This window comes from Tasmannia lanceolata, unplaced genomic scaffold (genome assembly GCF_043159265.1).
Source record: "Tasmannia lanceolata isolate RefF3 unplaced genomic scaffold, GAP_Taslan_0.1 ptg000013l, whole genome shotgun sequence".
Lineage (NCBI taxonomy): Eukaryota > Viridiplantae > Streptophyta > Magnoliopsida > Canellales > Winteraceae > Tasmannia > Tasmannia lanceolata.
Window position 1 is genome coordinate 42,335,315 of NW_027518690.1, and position 17,476 is coordinate 42,352,790.

General features: G+C 39.2%; 1 protein-coding gene across 1 annotated transcript; it reads left to right on the forward strand.

The window, feature by feature from the left end:
• Window positions 1-9,092: 9,092 nt before the first annotated feature.
• Window positions 9,093-15,753, forward strand: LOC143891268 (uncharacterized). Its single transcript, XM_077395886.1, has 3 exons — window positions 9,093-9,711; window positions 9,856-11,787; window positions 15,389-15,753. The coding sequence occupies exons 1-3, from the start codon at window positions 9,093-9,095 to the stop codon at window positions 15,751-15,753; spliced, it is 2,916 nt and encodes a 971-aa protein (XP_077252001.1).
• Window positions 15,754-17,476: the final 1,723 nt, after the last annotated feature.

Sequence of the window (17,476 nt, forward strand, 5' to 3'; positions counted from 1 at the left end):
CAAAAATCCAAAACAAACCGGGTCTAATTCTTGCACAACCAAAACAAAACAAAACAAAAAAAAACCATTTGGTTGCCGGAATTTTTTCGGTTCTTGGGATTTTGTGGAACAAAACACTTCTTGGGATATCGGGGAAAAAAACTCCCTGGAAGTATGCCAGTAAAATAAAAATCCCATGTTTGGTTGACCGGACTATGGTGGGAAAAAATTGTTTGGTTGCTTAAACTGTTGGGAAGAAAAAAAATTCTTCCCAAAACTTATTTTTGGTTTCTAAGATTTTTTTTTTTTTTTTTTCAGGGTAGCGTTTCGTGCGGGGTTATTTTGGTTCCTGGGATTATTTTGGGCCCAGCAACCAAACGTGGGTTTCCAGCAGAAATTCCACAAAAGTCCCAAGAATAAAAAACATTCCGGCAACCAAACAGAGTTGGTGGAAATTTTTCTCTATGTCATTTTAAGCAAGAGAATGAGTTGCTAGCCTCTCTTGTCATGGTCTGCTCATGTACTACTTTCATTGCACCTTAAGCAGGGATGCATTTGTTAATGTGAGAAAAGTTAAGGGGCTGTTCGGATCTAGGATAAACACTGTGGAAAAAACTTCCCTAAAATTTGACCTTTCCAATGCTCGGATACCTCATTTACCATACAATATTTTTCCATAGGCTGCATTTCTTTTGACGTAACATGGGTGTGAAACGAATTTTAAGCCCATTTTTCCACATTAAAATGGGCATAAATTATGTTTTACACTCATTTACATAGAAATAAACAGAGCCATATTAAAAAAATCACCATTTTCTTGGAAAAAATCATTCTTGCTACAACATAGAAGTCTTTTTTCGATGGAATACTATTTTCATTAAATAATTTTTCCATTTAAACTTTTTCGATGGAATACTATTCAACATAAATGGCTTGAGACTCTTCGCTTACTCCGTTGTATTATATATATAGGTCAGTGTTTCATGTAGTTGATAGAAATAAGTGACGGACTGGGATGATGGTCACCGTCAAGATCAAGTCTTGGGTCCCACACTGGGACATATATGTTTAATTTAGACCGTTGATCTTAATTTGTAGACCATCATGAGGCAACCCACATAGTTATGTTTTAGTTACGAAAACCCTTCTATAATTAGGGACTTGCTAGGGAATTTCTCGGGAAGCCATTTTGTGGCTCACTTTTTGGAGGGAATAGCCACCCAGTAGCACATTTTGTCTTATTCATTTAATTCGTCTGAGGTGGATTTTCTTTCTTGAAAAAGTGAACCGCCAAATGGCTTCCTAAGAATTGCCTAGCAAGTCCCTTTATAATTTATGGAAAACGCTACACAGGGTGCATCATGCAAAACCAGACATGAATTGGGCTGAAACGTAAGTTCAAATTCTACCTATGTCGTCTTGATCCGGTGATCCTAAATTGGGCTCAAACCAACAGTCACCTCTAAGATCAATCAGAACCGTTCAATATCAAATGGGTGCGATCTAATAGTCAGATTTCAAACTTTTAGAAAGGTTTTTCACACAGAAAAGACACCATGTGGTCCATAAAATGTGCAGAATTCGATCATTTCATAACATAAACGAATTAGCAATTCTGACAGACTTTAAACTCTCTTCTACACTCCTATCTGATCCCCAAGTATTTCTACATACTATTTTTCCTTTTATTTACTGTTCTAGATATTGTTCTTCTGCAGAAACAATATCTAGAAATTTTTCTAAGGCTTGAAATTTCGGAAGGGCATTTCGGGTTTGATTCCGCTAGTGCGAGGCGTCATCAAACATTAGTAGGGCTTCATTGTATCTTGGAGGCAATTCGCGGATCCTCTTTGCACACTACTGGTGGGGGCGAATCTTGTCTTAAGGAAAGTGATATCACGCCTTTAAGCAACAGTTTCTGTTTTCTATCACCAACAGTACCCTCAAATTCTTCAACATAAAGAAACTTCAAAAATTGGAAGATGGTGACCAACTTGATCAGAAAAGTTTCATAAATGAGGTACGCGCGTTAGCAGAAATCCGTCATCGTAACATTGTCAAGCTTCACGGGTTCTGTTCCCATCGTCGATGTATGTTTCTAGTTTATGAGTATATGGAAAGAGGAAATTTGGCTAATATCCTAAGCAGTGAGGAAGGGGCAATGAAGTTGGATTGGGTGAAGAGGGCAAACATTATTAAAGCTGTAGCACATTCTTTATCATACATGCACCATGATTGTGACCCGCCAATAGTTCATCCAGATATCTCTAGCAAAAATGTTTTATTGGATTCAGAATTTGAGGCTCATGTATCTCTGATTTTGGTACTGCAAGACTTCTTATTTGTTAGAAGATCAAAACCATTCATTTGTTGGGCCCCAATGTAAATATGCATTGCTCCAAAATCATCTCCATCTTACTATTCTGATGAGGAATTATCAAGTAGGTCCCATCTATGATCATTTAAGTCGTCAACCTTGGGGCCATGCCCTTTATCTCCGCAGAAACAAAACAGCATAGAGGGAAGAAAAAAAATATCTTCTTATCTCCTCACCCCCACGACAAAGGCAATAATATGCCCAGTCACTCTGTGGCCCATCGGATCACTAAACAACAGTTTGACCTCAAATCTTTAAGTAATCACACTTCTTTCCTCTTTCAATTGTCACTTTTCTGCAAAGAAAAAACACCTGTCAACTAGCTAGTTTTTTGTCCATTTCCTCCATTGGGCCTTAGAAAAGTCATGTGGTTTGTAAATAAATGAAACAAGAGCCATTCGTTTGTAAGATATGAGTCCTCGATCACTCTTCCTTGTAGACCACGGCAGAAAGAAAGTAATCATGTATGAGTGAGGTGGCCCCACAAATTAGACTAATAGTATGATTCCAAATCCTCACCCAAGAAAATACAAACAGGGGTCCTACTCTTCACTCCTTGGGTCTCTGCTCATCTATCAAGGCCCCACTGATAGAGCTCACGTCATTCTCTTCATTGTTACATTACATTATAGAAATCTACAGAGACATAGCCTAGGCCAAAATATTAAACGGCTAGGATCATACAACAGGGCTTGTGCCTGAAAAATCATTTCCATAGGTTGATCCTACCCTCCGATCTTATTGTTAGATGGTTGATCCTAACCCTCTATAGATCGGAGGGTTAGGATCAACCTATGGAAATAAAACACTGCGAACCAAACCTATTCAATTTTTACTAAAGGGGCCTTCAATTTATGATAACATCCCTCAAGCGCAGAAAGCATTTCACGGATGGTCTCTAGCATCTGAGGGCTGCGACCTCGTGAATGAAGACCAAATCTGCTGCAAAGTGAGCCTATGTGCTGCTCTCACATGCAACAGACCATCCGCCAAATGCCTTTTGCGATGGACGCTAGAAAAATTCTAACCTTTTCAAATCTTGCTAAGTTGCTTTTATGCAAAGGAAAAAAAACACTTTGCAAGTTACTCACTTTTGCTTATTAGGTCAGTGTATTTGATAGAAATAAGAGATAAACTAGGCTGATAGCCACCTCGAGATCAAGTCATGTGTCCCACTCGGGGACATGTATGTTTACTGTTTTTTTTGGATGGCATGTATGTTTAATGTATACCGTTGATCTTTGTAGACCATCGCGAGGCAACCCACATGGTTTTGGAGCTTTTGGTCCCATTGCTCATTTGACAGATGTGTAAAATAACATGCTACAATATTATATAAACATCATGTGCATAGGTTAAAGTATTTTGATATATTGTTATATGGTGCCGAACCCTCAAGTACCTTGCTAGCAGTACCACCCTTGATATTTGATCCAACAGCAGTCAACTGTTGGATCAGTCAGCTGTTGGATGTTCATTGAAAAATATAAGTTCGGATTATGTTATACGGGAGGGACTTGATAGGCAATTTCGCGGAAGTTTTTGCATTTGCATACGGGAAGCCGGGAACAGCCGGCCGCATGTTCACTTCTCGGAAGATTTTGTCTCATGCATTTAATGTATCTGATGATGTGGCTGTTCTCACATGCAAAAGCCAGCCGCGAAATGGCTTTCCGCTAAATGGCCTAGCAAGTCCCTATACGGGAATAGATGTCAAAGTTTATCTCAACTCCCATTAACCCACGGCATAGAAGGAGACTATTTCAACTCCCATGAACACACGGCGTAGAAGCTTAATAAAATCTATGTACTCATAGTCCTCCCCCAAACTTAAAGGCTCTTTTTGGGACAAATCGCATCCATCGATGCCGTTCGTACACTTTTGTTTTAATATGGGTCGCCCGATCAGATGATAGGTAGTTGAGAAGAGTCACAACCCAAGAGATGAGTGCGACTATCGAGAAAACAATTTCATTTACTTGGTATCTGATGACTCACCCACACATTGCAAGTAGCTAGTTTTTTTTTCAGGCCAGTGATAAATCGACCCCCAAATATCTTAAATCGACTCCCTATGTGTCTTTCTCCGTTGCCTTAGAAAAGCCATATGGTTTGGAAATAAATGAAACGAGAGCAATTCTTATACAAGATATGCGCCCTCGATCTCTCTACCTTGGAGGCGTCACCCATGTAGAAGAAAAGTAATGAGTGACGGGGCCTTCCAAATAGACTATAGTATATTCACCCCTTTTTCTTAATCGGGACAGCCTCCTCTCATGTAAAAAGGTAGTTGTAAATACACATGAGGGCTGTCCCAAGTAAGAAAAGGGGTCGAATATATCACCTACCTAGTTAAATATGTCTATTGTTTCAATAAGATGTGTTGATTATAAGTCAGCACTATTTGATTGGTACATTTATGATTCCAATCCTCAGCCAAGTAAATACAAGGCTCCTGCTCGACACGTCTGTGCTCATCTATCATGGCCCACCGAGAGATGTAAAGTGACTCTGTTCATTGTCACTATATTCATTGTTACATTACATAACCTTTTCAAACCTTGCTTAGTTGCTTTTATGCAAAGGAAAAAAAATAAAGGTTGGGTATACCCAAAACCGAACCAAACCGATCAAGTTCGGTTCTGGTTCGGTTTGGTACCAAAGTATATGGTTTGGTTATGGTTCCAAATTCTGAGAACCGATTGCACATGGCTCGGTTCTGAGTATACCCCGGAACCGAACCGAACCATGTCCACCCCTACATCCATTTGTGTGCATCACAAAATGTACATATCTTCTAAACCGTTCATTTGTTGAGCCCCAATGTAAATATGCATTGCTCCAAAATCATCTCCATCTTACTATTCTAACCCTCTAATATGTAGATAAACTACACCCATTAGAAAAGTAAATTAAATCTTTGCCAATAAAAATAAACAAACTACACCGTATAGAAAACTCTACCGAATGATAGGAAGGTTAGGATCATCCTACATAGAAAAATTTTGGGGTACGTACTACTTAGGTTGGGCTGTTGGAGCTCAAAAACTGAATGGTTTACATTGGGCCCACCTTGTTGGAAGATCCAAACTGATCGTTTGTTGCAGAAACGCCTTTGAACTACGAAGTTTTTAACGTTTTTGTACACACGATTGGATTCTTACATTTGGAAATCCAATTAGCAAGTTTAGCTGAGTGTGAGTGATGAGGAATTATCAAGTAAGTAGGTCCCATTTATAATCATTTAAGTCGTCAACTTTGGGGCCATGCCCTTTATCTCCGTGGAAACAAAGCAGCATTGAGGGAAGAAAAAAAATATCAATAACCAAGAAGTTATTAACAAGTATGATAACTTCTATGCTCTCAAGCAAGCATGAAACGTATGCTTGCATATTTGTCCATAGGTCAAATCGGATATGTAATTATTGGAATAATTGTTGGAGACTCAAATGATGGATATGCAAGCATGATAACTTATATGTTGTTCTATATCTCCATGAATCTAGGAACTTTTGTTCATATTGTCTTATTTGGTCTACGTACCGCAACTGATAACATTCGAGATTATGCAGGATTATACACGAAAGATCCTTTTTTGGTTCTCTCTTCAGCCCTATGTCTCTTATCCCTAGAAGGTCTTCCTCCACTAGCAGATTTTTTCGGAAAACTCCATCTATTAGTGTGGATGGCAGGCAGGCCTATATTTCTTTGTTTTAATAGGACTCCTTACGAGGGTTGTTTCTATCACTCATGATCGACCCCCCAGAAAAACCATCGGGACCCGAGGCACCCCCTCCGGAAAACAGCATCTTTCACTTCAAAGGAGGGATTTCCCAAAGGCGGGATTGCCAGCTTCTGACTTGCAACTGCAACTTCCCACGTTGCCGTAAGAGAGAAGTGGAAGTAGAAGCAGCTTTCTGAACTCGACTCTCCTTGCTTGGAAAAGGCCCGGAAGACTACAGCTGCCTCCTAAGCGATTGAGTTTACCTTCTCATTGGAAGGTTCTGTTCACCACTGCACCCCTACCGAATCCCGATTCAAAGTTTATGAAAAGACCGACATACACCGGGTAGAGGGACTGAAAGCAGATATGGATGGTTTTGCTTCTATTTATCTGGATTGTACCGGTCTTTACCCCTCTAAAGCGCATACGACTCACTCCTTCAAGGTCGTCCTAGAAGAAAAACGAAAGTCTGCCTTTAGCTTACTTGTTCACTTATGCAATTTCGTTCTAAAGCATTGTTGTCTATGTACTCAAGCCTAACCTGCCCTTAGGTTGTTTCTTCCTAGCTTGCGTACTATCTATGCTCTCGAGGCTGGCATTTTTTTTCTAACTCATTGATATTTTTTTCTAACTCATTCAAGCAATTCAGTCATTTCTAACTCATTCAAGCATATAAGTTATCATACTTGTTAATAACTTCTTAATTGGTTTTGTGATAATTTGTAAAATACATATGCTTGGGACAAGAAAGATAAGTTACAATAAATCTGTGAATTATTATTTCGAATATTCGAAATAGAAAGTGACTTTTGGATTGTCAAAATAAACTGAGTTGTATTTTGATCCTTTAAGGTTGGGAAGGACTGGCTATCGGTTATTTGCAGGGATGTGAGGCGAGGCATAAGTAGAAATAGAGGTGGAGAATAAGTGAAGAGCATTCCATAGCTATCGGATATGGGCCGTGGAGCCCGGGAGGGAGTCTAAACTCTTTACATTCTAATTTGATTCCCTACTATATTAATATGGGCTTCTAGGTGCCACACCTCTTTCTCCCCAGTAAATACGTCGATTTATGAAGGTTTTCACAGGTTCTAGTACAACAAGGTGAGGAGACACACTCCACACCTTAATACATTTAGGACCCATACCCAAATTAGTCATTTCTTTTTGGGAAATGTTATAGCACTACTGTATTTTGATGAGGGCACTCCTCACATTATTAAAAGTGCGGCATGCCCGCACCATAGGATGATCCAGACCGTCCATTAGATGGACCACAACCTAAATAATAGGTTGTGCCTAAAAAATCATTTCCGTAGGTTGATCCTAACCCTCCGATCTGATTGTTAGATGGTTGATCCTAACCCTCTACTGATCGGAGGGTTAGGATCAACCTATGGAAATAAAACACTGCGAACCAAACCTATTCAATTTTTACTAAAGGGGCCTTCAATTTATGATAACATCCCTCTAGGCAGAAGGCATTTCGCGGATGGTCTCTTGCATATGAGGGCTGCCACCTCATGAATAAAGACAAAATCTGCTGAAAAGTGAGCCTATGTGGCTGCTCTCACATGCAACAGACCATCCGCCAAATGCCTTTTGTGATGGACGCTAGAAAATTTTCCAAGAAATTTTTTTCCATTAGAATTTTTTTTTTTGAAAACAGGGCCTTTAGGGTATGCTATTGTGCTTCGCCCCCACTCCACTGTTTCAAGAGGGAATGGCACCTGTTCAAGATCCTAACCCTCCATCTAATCTATCTCACAAGATTGAACATGGCCAAGAATCTTCCCTGTTAGATGTTCCGAAATTTCCGTTTATTGATAGTTTATCATCGAAATTTGGAAGATTGACATTCATTTTCTTCAAAAAAAAGCCAAGGATATTTTGGGATTTGTCATAGGTGCACCATGGCACGAAAGACACTCATTAGTCCCAAAATATCTATACCACAAGATGATCCTAACCCTCCAATTTGAGGAGATTTCTAAATTTTGTGATGTGTCCCCACGCCCAAAATCATCCAATCCACTTTTTGGTGAATGGCTGAGATTGAATAACCTATTTTTCAGTTAGATTAATCTTAGCCATTCACCAATAAGTGATGGGCTGATTATGATCATTTTTAGGGCCCAACAAATGCTAGATTAGGTCATCCAACTATATAGAACCCTAGATTGTTTCCATAGGATGATCCTAACCCTCTGATCTATAGAGGGATTGATCGGATGGTTAGAATCATCTTATGGAGACGATCTATGGGATATAGCCTATTTACATTGTGCCCCAACAAATGAATGGTTTGGATTAGTCCTATGAAGTGGGTTTCACCGTACTTTTTGACAAATATGGGAAGTTGAGGGGCACTCTGAGTATAAATAATAGAAAATTTCTATTATTTGTCATCACACAGTAATAGAAAGGGATTTGCTAGGGTCCATTGCATGAAGGCATTTTGTGGCTGGTTGTTGCATGTGAGAGCAGCCACGTAGGCTCACTGACTCATAAATAATCTACTTTGGTGGTGTGGATCCAATGGAATACTTGATTTTATATACAGATTCCCATCTGGAATACTAGAATTGATCACAGTCATTGATTCCAAAGATAGCTTAATCGTTCTGTACTTATAATTATAAGAAGAATGTTAAACAGAAGGGCACCCCAGAAAAAATACCTACAAGAGTTCTCCCATTGGACCAACTTGCCGAGGAGCATTTTTTATTCATTTAATTTAACATTTTTGTGTGCCATAATAAATGTACTTCCATCTACATGTGTCATCAACCTCTTCACGGTAAAACACAGCGTGAGCTAATAAGATGAGTTTATGTGGTGATCGAATGATCAAGAAGAAGAAAAGACTACGCTTAGAAAAATACGAGTGGAGCAAGAATAGACGTGGTACACAATTATTCCCCTCAACGCACGGCATAGAAGGACACACGACTTTTTCACTATAAATCTACATCCAACATGAGCCAAAAAACTCAAACACCACCAACAACCATGGCCTTTGAGAAATCTCTCTCCCTCTTCTCTTTACTTTTCTGCTTTCTCATGCTTTCTTGCCGTTCAATAACGGCAAATTCAGTAGAAGCAGAGGCTCTCCTCGGCTGGAAAGCTAGCCTCCTTAACCAAGCTCCTCTCAATTCATGGTCGCTTCACAATGCCACCAATAAAAGCCCATGCAATTGGAGGGGAATAGCATGTAACCACGAAGGAAGTGTCACTCAAATAAACCTAACAAGTGTAGGTTTGCAAGGTAAGCTCTATAACTTCAAATTCTCTTCCTTTCCCAAACTTGCCAATCTTGATCTTAGCAACAATGCACTCTTCAGAACAATTCCTTCCGCAATAGGAAACTTGACCAACCTTGTCACGTTGTACCTCTACAACAATAATCTCTCTGGTCCCATCCCAAAAGAAATAGGAAATTTGAAAAATATAGTTGAACTAGACATGTCCTCTAACATTCTAATAGGTTCCATTCCTTCGACCTTAGGAAACTTGACCAATCTTTCCCTCTTGGACCTCTATAACAATAATCTCTCTGGCCCCATCCCTGAAGAAATAGGATATTTGAAAAATATGGCTCATGTGGGAATGTCCAATAACATTCTAACAGGTTCCATTCCTTCCGCAATAGGAAACTTGACCAGCCTTGTCACGTTGTCCCTCCACATCAATAAGCTCTCTGGCCCCATCCCAAAAGAAATAGGATATTTGAAAAATATGGCTAATATGGCAATGTCCGATAACATTCTAACAGGTTCCATTCCTTCCGCAATAGGAAACTTGACCAACCTTGTCTGGTTGTACCTCTACACCAATAATCTCTCTGGCCCCATCCCTAAAGAAATAGGATATTTGAGAAATATGGGTAGTCTGGCAATGTCCTTTAACATTCTAACAGGTTCCATTCCTTCCGCAATAGGAAATTTGACCAACCTTGTCACGATGCACCTCTGCAGTAATAAGCTCTCTGGCCCCATCCCTGAAGAAATAGGAAATTTGAAAAATATGGTTAATCTGGACATGACCTATAACCTTCTTAATGGTGCAATTCCGCCCTCTTTGGGCGATCTTAAAAAGCTAGCCTTTCTAAGCCTATCTTACAATCAACTTTCGGGTCCCATCCCAAAAAGCTGGAGAAACTGGACGTCCTTAACCAGACTTACTATCAACGGAAACCAGCTCACTAGAAATATGTCTGAAGACTTTGGAGTTTGTCCAAATCTAACATACATTGACTTGAGCTGTAACCATTTGTCTGGTGAACTCTCTCCAAGTTGGGTCAAGTATAAAAATTTGACTGGTTTAAAGCTCTCGGGGAACTTGATAACTGGTAAAATACCACTAGAGTTTGGACAATTGATTCAACTAGCAGTATTCGACCTTTCTTCAAACCTTTTGGTCGGAGAGATTCCAAAGGAATTGGGGAGCTTGACAGCCTTATATAACATGAGTTTAAATGGTAACCAACTTTCTGGTCGGATACCATCAGAAATGGGAAAACTGTCCAATTTGGAGATCCTGGACCTATCAGCAAACAAACTAACTGGATCGATACCAGAACAACTAGAAGATTGCTCGAAATTATATTCTTTGAACTTAAGCAGAAATCATTTGAACGGAAGCATTCCATTTCAAATTGGCAATCTAGCAGAGCTGCAAATTATGCTAGATCTTAGTTTTAACATGCTTACAGGAGAAATAACGCCCCAACTGCAAAAATTACACATGCTGGAAATCTTAAATCTCTCCCACAACAAGCTTTTTGGGTCAATTCCATCTTCTCTAGAAAATATGCTCAGCTTGACATCGATTGATTTATCATACAATAATTTGGTGGGTAGCCTTCCTAACAACAAAGCCTTCCAACAAGGGACATTTGTCGGCAACAAAGGTTTATGCGGCAAAGCGCAAGGTGTGCAACCATGCAATTCCACACCAATAAACAATGGTGAACCAAAAAAGAGACACAACGTTATCATATTGATCATTCTTCCTCTTTTGAGCGCACTAATCCTTCTACTTCTAGTTTTTGGCATTTCTTCCTTTTTTTGCCTGAGAACAAGAAATGCAGAGGGACAAAGAAATGAAAGGAATAAAGACCTATTTTCGATATGGAATTGGGATGGGTGTATTTCTTATGAAGATATCATCGATGCAACTGAGGAGTTTGATGACAGATACTGCATTGGGGAAGGCGGATATGGGAGAGTTTACAAAGCATATCTGCCAACAGGGCAAACAGTAGCTGTAAAAAAACTTCACAAATTGGAAGATGGCGAGCAAATTGATCAGAGAAGTTTTAGAAATGAGGTACGTGCATTAACAGAAATCCGTCACCGCAATGTTGTCAAGCTTTACGGGTTTTGCTCCCATCGTCGATGTATGTTTCTCATTTATGAGTACATAGAAAGAGGAAATTTGGCTAATATACTAAGCAGTGACGAATGGGCGATGGAGTTGGATTGGGTGAAGAGGGTTAATATTATTAAAGCTGTGGCACATTCTTTATCATACATGCACCATGATTGCGACCCGCCAATAGTTCATCGAGATATCTCAAGCAAAAATGTCTTATTGGATTCAGAATTTGAGGCTCACGTATCTGATTTTGGTACTGCTAGAATTCTAATGCCGGATTCATCCAACTGGACAGAGCTTGCAGGCACTCGTGGATATGTTGCTCCAGGTTAGTTCCTCCTATATTGTGCCTACTTTATTGTTGCGGTATAATTGTTTAGAAAATTGTCTTATTTATTGTTATGTCATTTGGCTCACCTACGGAAGGACAAAATGTTTGCCAAGAAATTTTATGTCATTTAACTTCTTTTTCTTTTTTTTTTCTTTTTTTTTTGGCAGAGCTTGCTTACACAATGAGAGTGACGGAGAAATGCGATGTATATAGCTTTGGGGTTTTAGCACTTGAAGTGATAATGGGAAGGCACCCTGGAGATATCATCTCTTCCTTGTTAACATCATCATCTGAAGTTGGCCAAAATCTACGGCTAAAGGATGTGTTAGACCCACGGCTCCCAAATCCCGAAGACCAAGTTGGAAATGAAGTTTTTCTGGCAGTGTCATTGGCACTCGCGTGCTTAAATGCAAATCCACAAACTCGGCCACCTATGCCACACATCTCTGGAAAGTTCTCTGCTCGAACTCCATCTTTTCCAAAGCCATTCCACACAATCGAAATGTCTCAACTGATGGAATTTCAAGTGTAAATGGGTTGGGTCTGTTCACCTACTCAGTTATATTGTATATGTCAGTATTTCATATAGTTGATCAAAATAAGGGACGGACTAGGCTGATTGTCACCGTCGAGATCAAGTCTTGGGTCCCACTTGGAGACATGTATGTTCATTTAGACCATTGATCTTTGTAGACCATAATGAGGCAACCCACATGGTTTTGTACCTTCTGGTCCTATTGCTCATTTGAAAGATGTGTAAAATAACATGCTACATAGGATGATTCTAAAATAAAAACCTCTACAGATCGGAGGGTTAAGATCATTTTATAGAATTGATTTTTGAGGTAGAACCTATATATGTGAAGGCCCAACAAATGAACGGCTTGGATCATCAAACCATACGAGCTCCGATGTATTTTAAAAAAAAAAAAAATTACACTTACATGCGATCACATATAAAATCTATACAATCTAGAGAAATTTACATTTATGGTATATTTGAAATTTACATTTATAGGATATTTAATTAAAGAATTTACATTTATAAGGTTTTATATGTGCCCTCATGTAGGTGGAAATATATGTGCCCTCATATAAAATATTTCCGCATACATGCGGACACATGTTCTTCTCCCTATAAAATATTTCCTCCTACTTGGGACAGCCAACTCCAGTTGAAGAGGGGCTGATGTAGTTCACGTGGGAAGGATTCAACGGGCCTGATTGCAACATACACTGGAGCTGGCTTTCCCATGTAAAGAAAATGCTCCAATTTATCATTTCCCTTCGTAAAAGCATGTATTTTTTGCATGATCGATTAAACTTTGAGCCTAGACTTACCAGTTTCTTACGTAGGAGAAGCTTCTTTTTGAATTTCCTAAGATTTATTGGAATTTTCTAGATTTTCAGATTATAATTGAAAAACTGAAATTTTCATATTTACATCCTTTCAAAAATTCCATCGAATTCCCCCAATAAGCTTTTAACCACTTGGAATTTCACAGATACCCTTGATCTTGATGGAAACAATGCAGGCATAGGGATGAAAAAATAAATCAATATGTAAAAAAGGGTTTTGCCACTCGTCAAAGAGCATTGGGAACATGAATTTACACATGGTTGGATACTTTTTACACACGTTTGTAAATTTATGTAAATTCATGGTTCCAATGCTCCTTAAGGAGTATCCCTGGCACTCGTTAGCAAAACTCGTACAAAAATGAGGAGACACACCACAGCTTCATATAGAGGAACCACTCCCCAATTAGGGAAATGATAAATGCGCCCCTATTCATCACATGGGACACCCAACTGCAGTCCGCATGACAATCAAATCCGTTGAGTCCTTCTCAAGTTGAGTCCTCCCTCTAAGCCATGTGGCGTGGAGGGATATGTTGGGTTCCACTCTTGGTTCTTTGAAATTAAGCAGAAATCATTTGAATGGAAGCATTGCATTTCAAATTGGCAATCTAGCTGAGCTACAAAATATTTTAGATCTTAGCTGTAACTTGGTTACAGGAGAAATATCGCCCCAACTAGGAAAATTACACATGTTGGAAATCTTAAATATTTCGTACGATAAGCTTACCGGTTCAATTCCATCTTCTTTGGAAGATATGCTCAGCTTGACATTGATGGATTTATCATACAATAATTTGGTGCGTAGTCTTCCTAACAGCAAAGCCTTCCAACAAGGGACATTGTCGGCAACGAAGGACTATGTGGCAAAGCGCAAGGTTTGCAATCATACAATTCCCCACTGATAAAGAGAAATGCAGAGAGACAGAGAAACGAAATGAATAAAGATCTATTTTCGATATGGAATTGGGATGGGTGTATTTCTTATGAAGATATCATCAATACGATGGAGAACTTTGATGACAAATACTGCATTCGGGAGGGCGGATATGGGAGAGTTTACAAAGCATCCTTGCCAACAGGGCAAGTAGTAGCTGTAAAAAAGCTTCACAAATTAATTGGAAGATGGCAAGCAAATTATCAGAGAAGTTTCATAAATGAGGTACGAGCATTAACAGAAATTCGTCACCGCAGCATTGTGAAGCTTTACGGGTTTTGTACCCATTGTCGATGTATGTTTCTGGTTTATGAGTATATGGAAAGTGGAATTTTGGCTAATATCCTAAACAGTGAAGAAGGGGCAATGGAGTTGGATTGGGTGAAGAGGGTGAATATTATTAAAGCTGTGGCACATTCTTCATCATACATGCAGCATGACTGCGACCCGCCAATAGTTCATCGAGATATCTCTAGCAAAAATGTTTTATTGGATTCAGAATTTGAGGCTCATGTCTCTGATTTTGGTACTGCTAGACTTCTAATGCCTTATTCATCAAATTGGACAGAACTTGCAGGCACTTACGGATATGTTGCTCCAGGTTAGTTCGTCACATATTGTGCCTAATTTATTGTCTTAATATAATTGTTTAGAAAATTACATCTTATTTGGTTTTTATGTTATTGGCTCACACCCACCTAAGGTCAAAATATTTTTATGTTATCCTAAGGCCCTGTTTGTCTTGGATTTTGAAAACCAATTGTGAATCCGAAACTGATTATTGGACTCACAATTAAACGTATATTTGTGTTCAATTGCAGTTTTGGGCTCACAATCGGTTCTCAAAATCCTTGACAAACAGGGCCTAAAACAAAAAACCACCTTAAAATTGGTGGAAAATTTACTTGACTAGTAAGTATCTAAAATTTTGAGTATTCTTACTAAGATTTTAGTCAAGGGGATTTTTGTAAATTTTCCAACTTTAAAATGTTTGATTAGGAAATTGATTTGCTTAATTTCTATTGTTTCGATGTGGAATTTTTCAAGAAAATATTAGCCTATTTCTTTTTAATTTTTACGGAATGATGAGTTGCCAGCCAGCACTGACCTGATCCAACGGTCACACGAGCACCGAAGTAAAACCCATATCCAAACCTCTCTTGTCATGGTCTGCTCATGTCACATACTAGTTTCATTGCACCTTAAGCAAAAGGTTAAAGGCATGTATTTGTAATGTGCAAAAGGTTAGAGGGATGTTCGGAGCCTGGAGATATCATTTTTTATGTGGATTTTTTTTGGCAGAGCTTGCTTACACAATGAGAGTGACAGAGAAATGCGATGTATATAGCTTTGGGGTTTTAGCACTTGAAGTCATAATGGGAAGACACCCTGGAGATATCATCTCCTCCTTGTCATCATCATCATCTGAAGGTGGCCAGAATCTACGGCTAAAGGATGTGTTGGACCCACGGCTCCCGAATCCCGAAGACCAAGTTGGAAATGAAGTAGTTTTGGCAGTGTCAATGGCACTTGCGTGCATAAATGTAAATCCACAAACTCGGCCAACCATGCAACACGTCTCTCAAAAGTTCTCTGCTCGAATGCCACCTTTTCCAAAGCCATTCCACACAATTGAATTGTCTCAACTGATGGAATTTCAAGTATAAATGGGTTGAGTCTCTCCACCTTCTCAGTTACTGTCGAGATCAAGTCTTGGGTCCCACATGGGGGCATGTATGTTTAATGTTTTTTTTTTTTAATGTCATGTATGTTTAATGTATACGGTTGTAGATCCACAAACTCGGCCAACCATGAGGCAATCCACATGGATGTAAATCCACAAACTCGGCCAACCATGCAACAGACCATCCGCCAAATGCCTTTTGCGATGGATGCTAGAAAAATTTCCAAGAAATTTTTTTCCATTAGAATTTTTTTTTTTTTTTTTTTTGAAAACAGGGCCTTCAGGGTATGCTTCGCCCCCGCTCCACTGTTTCAAGAGGGAATGGCACATGTTTAAGATCCTAACCCTCCATCTAATCTATCTCACAAGATCGAACAAGGCACCATAAATTCCACCATTGGAACATAAATTATGGTGTGTGTATCGAGAAGGTAGAAAAACCCGACCTGAGAAACTATCTTGGGTAGAGTCGGGTTTAGGAATCTTAGGTTTTCTTTTAAAACAACCTACCCAACCCTACCCGAGATAGTTTCTAGGTTGGGTAGGGTTCGGGAAAACCAGACCCACCCGACCCGAGTTGCAACCGTACTCCAAATAGACTAATAGTTAGAGGGAATGATATATATTTGCCCCTTTTTCTTACTTGTAACAATCCCCTCTAGTGTAAAAGGGTACTCATAAATACACCAGAGATAAGCTACATCCATTAGAAAAGTAATATAATTCTTTGCCATTAAAAATAAACAAACTACACCGTATAGATGAGCTACACCCATTAGAAAAGTAATGTAATTCTTTGCCATTAAAAATAAACAAACTACACCGTACAGAAAACTCTATCGAGTGATACGAAGGTTAGGATAATCCTCTATTGAAAAATTTTGGGGTACGTGCTACTTGGGTTGGGCTGTTTGAGCTCAAAAACTGAATGGTTTAGATATTTGAACAAGATAGGCTCCACTATTTTAAAACAAAATGTGTGCATCTTCATATGGACACCATATAACACCCATATATTAGAAAATACATTGGGCCCACCTTGTTGGAAGATCCAAAGTACTGATTGTTTGTTGCAGAAACGCCTCTGAACTAGCAAGTTTTTAGCATTTTTGTACACACGATTGGATTCTTACATTTGGAAATCCAATTAGGCCACGTTTGGATACCAGCAAGATTTAGATTTCGATTTAGTTGATATTTTGAACTAGATCAGATCCTTAGAATTTCCAAATCAGTTATGTAACTGCAAAAAATTCTGATTTTCAAATCTTTTCTGGGAGACATTATTTGGAAATCAACGTTTGTGGCAACTTCCGTCACCATCGTTGCTCCTTGACGTTGCTCCTGCAGCAGCGAGGCATCCCTCCCTCCCTCACCCTCTCTTTCTCTCTCTCTTAAAACATGATCATGAAGATGATTGATGTGTTTTGAATCGAAAACTCAAATCCAAATCAAAATACAAATGCATGAGGTATCCAAACGGGCCCTTAGCAAATTTAGCAGGAACAATAGTTTGGCTCCACACCGGCCGGGAGGAACCGGCCGGGAGGAAGTTCTTCTAGACCCTCTAATAGCAGGGGTGGTGGAAATATCAAATCCAAGTCTACTTTTTATTTTTAGAAGGAATTGATATTTCCACACCCCCACTATTAAGGGGTCGGGAGGGAAGTTCCTCCCGACCGGTCTGGAGCCAAATTTTATTAGCG

What these genes read in the sequence shown, in the direction of transcription:
- LOC143891268 (XM_077395886.1), top strand. Translation starts at nt 9,093, where the DNA reads ATGGCCTTTGAGAAATCTCTCTCCCTCTTCTCTTTACTTTTCTGCTTT. An exon ending in GTCCAATAACATTCTAACAG is followed by an intron (nt 9,712 to 9,855) that starts GTTCCATTCCTT and finishes ACATTCTAACAG; the next exon opens with GTTCCATTCCTTCCGCAATA. An exon ending in TCGTGGATATGTTGCTCCAG is followed by an intron (nt 11,788 to 15,388) that starts GTTAGTTCCTCC and finishes TTTTTTTGGCAG; the next exon opens with AGCTTGCTTACACAATGAGA.